This window comes from Populus euphratica, unplaced genomic scaffold (genome assembly GCF_000495115.2).
Source record: "Populus euphratica unplaced genomic scaffold, PopEup_1.0 scaffold532.1, whole genome shotgun sequence".
In the NCBI taxonomy this organism is placed as follows: domain Eukaryota; kingdom Viridiplantae; phylum Streptophyta; class Magnoliopsida; order Malpighiales; family Salicaceae; genus Populus; species Populus euphratica.
In genome coordinates, this window is record NW_011500416.1 from 45,002 (window position 1) to 53,885 (window position 8,884).

Sequence of the window (8,884 nt, forward strand, 5' to 3'; positions counted from 1 at the left end):
GGGAGATTAATTGTATAAATTACAAACAACAATTATAAACAACAACAACAACAATAGTAATAGTAATAATAATAAAGAAGAAGTTGATGAGAACTTTGAGATGGAAGATCATTGTAAGGATTAAACAATGATAACAACAAATGTCAAGGTTAGAGGATCCACTAATAGTATGTCAAACAAGTATAGTATAAACTCTTATTATTGAATTGGAAACAACACACAAAGGAGGTTCCAATCAGATTATAAATTGTTAACATGATTACATTAGTTATATTATTTGATTACTACTAATACTTGTAAATCTTGTCAGACATTCAAAATTATAACTTATGTTAACAGCAAATCAAGTTCCTTTCATAGCTCAGGTGTCGGTTATACCATATAATATAGGCTATGAAAGTGTCAAGCATTTGTTATACCAAGTGTTATATAATACAAATCAAGATTAGTCATTTAACAAGCAAAGTATTAAAGAGTGAACAAGATAACAAATACAAAACATGTTAGTATTAAACATTAAAGTCCATATTAAGTTTACACTATACTTATTCTTACACTATTAGTGTAACCTTTTCACCTTGACATAATAAACTTAACTAAACATAATAAAAGAAAGAAAAATAAATAAACAAAATAAGAACATAAATAAGATAAAAGTTAACTGACTAAAGAAAATGAATTGAAAGGCATAAACTTAATGTTAATGAAAAAAAAACCTAAACATTACAAAAATATAAAGAGAGAAAGCAAGAGCATGATCTTGATCTAGAGACCAAGATGCCTAAATGCATGGCAAATACCTCCTTTTATAGGCCAAAATTGAGAACTATTGATTTGATGACTAATTGATGAGTGGGTGACCAACTCTTGACTTGGTGACAATCCTTTTTTTCTTTTATCTGCCCAAAATATCATTGATAACATAAGAATTGGAACCACTCAAAAACATAAAAGTTGTAGAAAATTATCTTAGCTTTCCAGGAAAAAAATGGAGGTCATTTGGACTTCTAGAACTCCAGATATAGGCCAAACACTGAATAGTGTTTGGGCTGCATGACAGATTCAGACTTCTTCATTGTTGCTATAATTTGGACTTGAAAATGAACTTATTACATCTTGGGCTCCATATGAAAGGTGTAGGCCTATGTCTTACCTTTCCATCCATATAAAATAGACCTAAATTCAAAATTTACAGCTCTAGATATGACCCAATTACCAAACAACATCCCTTTTCTAAGTTTGGTCATCTCTTTGTCCTTTCCATTTTAGTTCTTAAACTCATCAATCTTTTCATTTATGTGATAGGTCTGGATTTAAAATGAACATTTACTATAAATTAAAGATATCTTATATTATTAGATATGTTATTATAAAACATGCTTTAGTTAAGGAGTTATTGATACTTTAAGTGCAAAATGATGATCTAAAACCTTGATAAAAATACACTTTTAAGTACTAATTATCTTGATAAATTTTAGTTCAATATTGCATTCCTTGAATTCTAGTGAAAAGGATTATGCATGAATAGAAGTATCCTTCAAAATATTACTGGAAAAAGAAATTGCGTAGAGCAAGTTATTATTATAACAAATCAATACATATAAGAAATAAAAATGTATCGCAGCGATTGTCCCACCTAAAGAAAATTATATGTAATAGACAGATGTATAGTCTAACAAATCAATACATATAAGAAATTGGCAGTGTTGGTGGCTTGCTTTTTTCATTCCTTTTCTTCTCATCTTTTCTCTCTTCTCTCGTCTATTCTCTACCCTCTCTCTTCTTTATTGTCTTTTTTTTTGTCATTATCTTTTCTCTTCCCTTTCCCTGTTTTTATAGGCAAAAATAGAGGAAGACAATAGATGGGGCGGCCACTGTGCTGCCAGTCCGAACTGCTTAAGGGATACATCCCCTCAATTCTTTCACCACGAGGGAAGGCAAGTCGGTGAGAAATAGAGAAGAAAAGAAAATCTTCTTCCCCTGTTCTTTGTGCATCCAAGGAAGAAGAAGACATATGGTGCCATTCAAAATGGCATTGTTTCGGCCTCTTTTTTTTTGTGAATAGTGTATGAAACAATGCTGTTTTGGACAAAATACGTTGTTTCATTTAAAAGGAAAAGGCGGCAAAAACATGTTAGAGTTCACATTGGTTCTCAATTTGTGATTTGTCTAATTGATTTCTAAATTGCAATTTTGATTTAAAAATCATTGCAATTGCAACCCTGTCAAAAATAAAAAAGTGGCCTTGAAGTTGGTCACCCTTTTCACTTTAGTTGGTTTAATTACAGCCCCTCTATTTACATGTCTTTTTCAGTTTGGTCCTTGGTTTCGGATTTCTTCAATTAAATCCCTAATTAGCCATCAAACTTCAATATTTATGCAATTAAGCCCCTGATTTGACCAAATTAACTGTTAAAAATTATAATTTGACCCCAGAACTTTAATTTCTTCCAATTAAAGCCCAAATTAACTCCAAAATCAATTTTTTTTCCATCAAAATCTTCATAAATTCAATTAAACCTTCAATAAAATTTTAATTGAGTCCATAAACTTCTAATTTTGGACTTTTCTTCCTCAAATTGAATTTTGTTTATCCACAAGACTCTCATTAGTCAATAAAATACGGTGAAATTTTACTCTTTGTAGTTTGAATCCCCTCACCCAATTTTTAACCATTTTTTAAGCGTTTAGGCATCATTTTCTCATTGTTCTTTTTTTCTCCAAACATATATTTTTTGATTTTTTTGTATTTTTCTTTTTTTGTGTGGGGGCAAAAATATGGGATATGACATACCCAATAAGATAAGAATCAAATTTGAAAAAACAAATAAATAAAGGATAGGTAATTTTGAATTGAAGGGTTAAATTAAAAAGAAAAATAAAATTGAAAAAATAATTAAAAGAAGAAACCACTAAAAAATGAGGGATAAACCTAAAAAAATATATCTAAGGATGAAAATCAAAACATTTATATGAATACAAGAAGGGCAAGAAAAACTTAAGAAACAAAAAGAATTAAAACCAAGGACCAAGATTGAAGAAACAAAAAATAATAAATTTAGATTAAAGGTTAAAATAAAAAAAAAACTAAAAACAAATACAAATAAAAAAAACGCTTACCATCACTCAAATTACCGCAACTAAGATACTACTGTGAATTTTAGCGGGAAAGAGGGACAAAAATTACAAATAAAATAAAATATTATCAGCGCTTATCCATTAAAAAAACAACCAACAGGTGTAATATCTTGACAAAAAAGCCGCCGCAGGGAATCCAATGAGACGGAGAAATGAGGTTCTTAACCGGCAGATTCGGCCACGCCGAAGGCCGCAGATTAGTGCATAGGGCACGAGCCACACCTTGTTATGAAGCCATAGCTGTCATTCTCAACGATTTAAGGTTACGCCTTAGCACAGAAGCGGCTCCGTATGCCTAGGCAGCTCGTCATCCCAAAAAAGTGACCAAGCTTTCACTTTAGTATAATAACAGCCAAAATTGCTTATACCCCCTCCCCTTGAATTCAAGGATTATTTCAAAGAGACCCTACATTTAGCATCCTCAGGAATTAATTATGTTCCATAGGTATTATTTATTTATTTTTCACTTGGTCTTGATAAATTTCAGTCCGACAATGCATTCCTCGAATTCTAGTGAAAAGGATTATGCATGAATAGAAATTGCGCAGAGCAAGTTATTATTTAATATCGAGTTTGATTGATAACCAATCAATACATATAATAAATAAAAAAATAAAGAAACACAAATCAATAGTATTATTACAACAAGAACAGCATCGATCCTAGACGAAAATATGAGAATTAATTCGAAGGCAAAGATCCACTGATGTCCATAAGCTAGAAGAATAGAATTTGTCAGACGTGGAAACCTAACATGCTGCAACAAAGTTTGGCTTCAGCGTTTGGTGCTCTTCTGATGTGGTTTCCAGTAGGTCTTGATCTTACGAAAAGGGCTCCTGCATTGTTAATAAATTAGTTTGTTAAGCGTGAAAAGTGAATACAATAAAATTGGTAGTTATGGAAGATGATATACAAAAATACCTTATTATATATTTCATGCAAATGTTTAATCAATTCTCGACTTCTTACGGCTACGAGCCGATCCCTCCTCCATTCGAGATTTTGATTTTCTGTTATTGCAATCATTTGTGTTACGAGAAATGTTGAGAGATTTTTTTATAATAATAAGTGGAGATGAAAAGAGCCCTTACATGTTATCTTGGAGTTTAGTACTTTCGTCCTTCCCCAGAAATTGCTTAAACCACTTCACAGAATTCTTGGCATATCGTTTCAAGTTGTTTTCGTAGTCAATGTAGAAGAGACCAAACCTTGAACTATAACCGGATGCCCATTCAAAATCATCCAAGAATGACCAAGCAAAAAACCCCTTGACATCGACACCATGGTCACTGCAAAAGTCAAGTTTTTAGAGCAGATCAGACTGAGAAACAAATTCCTTTTAAAATAAAAACTAGTACAGTTTGGAAAAGGAAGCCAGAACACGAATTTGGAAAGAAAAAACTCACTTGATAGATTTCAAAACATTGTGGAAAATGTCTTTATAATATTGCTCTCTTATGGCATCATTGAGGGCTTCCTCTAATGACGAGGAATTCACGTCATCAACTCCTAATTAAAAAAAACCCAACAGATCAGTAAATCAGAGCTTCTTGACAACTACAACCATAAACACATGAGGGTTGTTAACCCTGTTCTTACCATTTTCAGTGATATATATTGTTGGACTTTCATACGCGTCCTTGATGTAATTCAAAAGATGACGAATACCTTCGGGATAAATATAAAGCCAACCTGAACCCGCCTGCGAATTTGATTTATATATCTCAATACCAAGGGGGAAAAAGAAAGATTCTACACATATCAATTACTAATTTGTTGAAACAAGAATGAAGAATCACATTCACCTGTGGGCCTATTGGTATTCCATTTCTCTCCCCTGTACGTAAAATAGTGAGAAAGTGCAGACTTTTATAATTATTATTATTTTTTATCATTTAATCAACAAGTAAATAAATATTTCACCTGGCCAGTTAAGACGAGCATCTTCCATAAACCCAATATTCTTATAGTTAACATCCTCAACATTCTGAGCATAATATGTAGTGTAGTAATTGACCCCAATAAAGTCATAAGATCCTCTCAGCATCTTGGATTCCTCCTCAGTGAATCTAGGCAATCTTCCTCCAACGTAGTCGTGCATATTCTGTGGATAGTCACCTTTCGTTAGAGGATCCATGTACCTGCCAAAAACATAGAATTTAATATCTTGGTTTCTTCTCCATAGAATTTAAGAATCCAAATTAATGTTTCAACTTATTATATTATCCAAATCAGCTGGCAAAGTGCTTACCATCCAAGCATAAAATCAAGGCTTCGTTTAGTTGCCATCCGATCACTTTCACTAGTTGAGTAAGGTTCAAACCAATGAGAAACGAGGGTTATCCCAATTTTTCCTCCTTGACACGCCTGACGAGATTTTTCAATGATAAAATTAGCACAGTCACACTGAAAACTTTGGTGAAATATGTTATGAAACGAACCACAAATTATAGCTTTAGCTTTAGCTTTTGCAAACCTGATACTTTTCCTTGTATAATTTCACAGCCGTTGCATGAGCAAGCAATAGATGATGGGTTACAATGTAAACCTCAGTGGCGCCAGAGATTTTGGGTTGGCCTGGATAATTCTCCAAAGTTGAAATTCTGCCGGGTGCCATTGTGCCCGTGTCATAACCATTGACACTAAACATAAAAGGCTCATTTAAAGTGATCCAGTGCTTCACTCGGTCTCCAAATCTTTGAAAGCAAAGCTCCACAAAGTCTCGGAAATCGTTTCTATATGAGTTTTGAAATTATTAGATTCAAGCATGGAGGATTTAAATTAAAGTGAGATGTTTATATAATATGAATACAAAAACGATCGCTTACAAAATATTAGGGCTCAAGAAACCACCATATTTGTCCTCAATTGCTTGTGGAGTGTCCCAATGAAAGAGAGTTACATAAGGCTGTATACCTGTACATTTCAAAGCAAAAATAATATGAGAAAACTAAAAACGTTTTGTATGAAAGTTTGGAAAATGCTTTTCAAATTTTCGAAATTCAAGCAAAGTAAGATTGCCCCTGCATTTACCATGGCCACTTCAAGATTCTTATTTAGTCGGTAACATTACTATGAAACACAGTCATCGAGGAAAAGGAAAGGGTTATAACCATTTTTTACGAGCTCATCGATGAGATTGTTGTAAAACTGGATCCCTTCTTCGTTTATTCCAGCACTTAGTCTGCCATCTGATGAATTCAAATCGATGATTGAAAAATCAAAGAAAGGAAAAATATGGGACTTCGAAAGTCAAGTCGCGTCCCATCGTCGTGAATTAAAAAGGAATGAGATGTAGGGTAAAAACAAAGGAAAACACTCACGGGGTAATACCCTAGACCAGGAAATAGAGAATCTGAAAGCATCCATTCCCATTGCCTTCATTCTTTGCACATCTTCCTATAACATTTTGTGTGTAAAATATATCAGCAAGTGCAATGGTGATCAGATCGACAAAAGGTAACTAGAAGAAAAATAAGATGAACATCGTACCTTATAGCGATTATAGAAATCAACTGCCACCTTTGCATTGCTATGGTCACTTATCCTCTCTGCAATTTTTCAGAATTTGTTCTTAAATTCCTTTGAATGTATATTATTTGATGACAACCATATGTACATCTTTAATTTGCACGCACTTTCTCCCCCTAACCCTCTCTTCTTTTGGATTTAATAGACAAAATACACTATGGTTTTAGGCAGGCCATCAACATGCTGGCAGGTGACTCCTTGAGAGATTTATAGTCGTTGTTTTAGTTAGGAAAGAATCGTAACGAACTCCTGCATTGAATAAAGAGATACCTGGATGCTCCTCGATGAAGGTGTCCCATATATTCGGCCCTTTACCTCTCCTGTTTGTTTCACCTTCAAACTGCATATAATTTAAACGTTATCAGAGAACAAACAATTAAGGCGTTTCTCTCTTCAATTCGACCAGAGTACTTGAAGCAATGTTGTACCTGGTAAGCTGACGAAGAAGATCCAAAAACGAAACCATCTGGGAAAGAATTACGACTCAACTGGGCAATACTTCCCATGATATACACTTAGTCTTTGTTGAACAGCCTTGCAGAAGAGCAATAAAAGCTTGAGCAGTACTAAAGATTGTTGGGTGATCAGAATAAAGAATGTATAGTGAGATAGCAGTGAAAAAATAAATAAATGAACGTATGAAGTTTGGATTTTGTAAGAACATCGACATGCCAGAGCCTATTTATAGGCATTATTCTGAAAGGTTATTCCCAACAACCAAGAAGGACAATTGTGGTCAACTATTATTATTTGTTTCAATTGACCGATCAATGAAAATTCAATTCGGAACTTCTAACTGGATAAGGATATTTCTCATTTGAGGAATTCATGGTGTTGAAACAAGCACAAAACTGAAGATTCCGTGCTCTAATTGCACTGTGAAGCCTAGCAACTGTACTTGAATCTTGCAGAGAAAATTCTGCAACCGGATCGTCAACATAAGAATTTTCAACGACATTAATTTTCTTGTCTGATGGCAATGAAGCCAGGCGAAAGTTTCCAGCCCAAGAAGAGTTATTAAATGGTAATGTGTGCATGTTGACCTTTCTCATTCAGACATGGACTATATTCTGAGATACATAAAACATTACCAATCACTTGTTAGAAATTTCGCATCAAACAATTTTCATTTCTTTACGCTGAATTAGACAAGTCAAGCACAATACATGATCATTAACCAAAAGCCTAGGAGAGTAACCAATTACGATCAATCTCTAAGATGACCTTTCTTCAATCCCAAACTGACAACCAATCTCTAAATCGCGCAAGAAATGCTTTGAAGCGATCAACTAGTCATCAGCCTGGAATTCATTTGTCTATGAAACCATCAACTAGTCATCAGCCTGGAATTCATTTGTCTTTGAAACCAGCAACTAGTCATCAGCCTGGAATTCAATTTTACAACTGTCTGGAGTTTATTTTCCAAGAAAGTTTATCCGCGCGAAAACTTCAACTTGATTAGGAGAAACAAACTGCGTTTTGCTTCTACCGGAATTCAAGCCTCCAACGAATTCCATAACAATTAGCAGTATTAGTTACCTTTTTTATCATACTATCCCCATTATCTAGGCACGATTAAACACAGAATACAAATCACACAACCAGTATAGTGCCTCGAGTTCAAGTAATTATTGTCATTGTACTTCATTATTGAGATTTCCAAATATTTGCAAGATGCTTATAGAGCTTTTTTATTTTTTCAGTTGAAAGCTTGTCAGTAGGAAACCTATAATTCTCCTACCATGCATTGCTACATATACGAGGATTATAAATAGGAGCTGAATATAATATATAGATGTATCTTTAATTTATTTCTTTATAGTAATCGAGTAGAATTAAATTAAAAGAGCACCATTAAGAAGATAGTGCCGAAGGAATAAAAACTTACAATGTAAGTATCTAAAACAAGGAGCAAAAAAACAAAAATCAAACTAATTAGTCTAGTTCAAGATACATTCAAGACTACTAAAGGATCTCAATCATAGATCTTTGCCTCGAAAATTAGTCGATTGTGAACTAACTAGATAGATCAATAAAAGCCTTTGTATAAAAAAATAATAGCTTGACACTAAAAATTATCTCTAACTGACCTATACCATTCTTGAAGATTTTGTTCAGGATCCTTAGATAAACAACTTAACCCGAACTAATGCATGAATCTACTCTAAAAATTCCACATCATAGTAGAGTGGTGAAATAGATGATTACTAGTTTT

The 8,884-nt window shown here is 33.5% G+C and overlaps 1 protein-coding gene across 2 annotated transcripts in view; it reads right to left on the reverse strand.

Moving 5' to 3' along the window:
• Positions 1–7,308, reverse strand: part of LOC105114540 (beta-glucosidase 12-like) — a 47,895-nt gene extending 40,587 nt beyond the window's left edge. The window contains exons 1-15 of one of the 2 annotated variants that reach the window (XR_840157.1): positions 7,098–7,308; positions 6,940–7,009; positions 6,631–6,689; positions 6,462–6,537; positions 6,252–6,329; positions 5,967–6,054; positions 5,615–5,873; positions 5,390–5,505; positions 5,062–5,279; positions 4,944–4,975; positions 4,738–4,840; positions 4,545–4,647; positions 4,230–4,427; positions 4,060–4,148; positions 3,949–3,974 (exon numbers count right to left, since the gene is read on the reverse strand). Coding sequence is in view for 1 of the 2 variants with exons in the window: in XM_011011108.1 (XP_011009410.1) it covers positions 4,085–4,148; positions 4,230–4,427; positions 4,545–4,647; positions 4,738–4,840; positions 4,944–4,975; positions 5,062–5,279; positions 5,390–5,505; positions 5,615–5,873; positions 5,967–6,054; positions 6,252–6,329; positions 6,462–6,537; positions 6,631–6,689; positions 6,940–7,009; positions 7,098–7,175 (1,542 nt within the window). In the remaining variant the exon portion in view is untranslated. Of the gene's footprint in view, positions 1–3,699; positions 3,975–4,059; positions 4,149–4,229; positions 4,428–4,544; positions 4,648–4,737; positions 4,841–4,943; positions 4,976–5,061; positions 5,280–5,389; positions 5,506–5,614; positions 5,874–5,966; positions 6,055–6,251; positions 6,330–6,461; positions 6,538–6,630; positions 6,690–6,939; positions 7,010–7,097 lie in introns of those variants that run through there. The other variant, XM_011011108.1, reaches the window with a different exon arrangement.
• Positions 7,309–8,884: the final 1,576 nt, after the last annotated feature.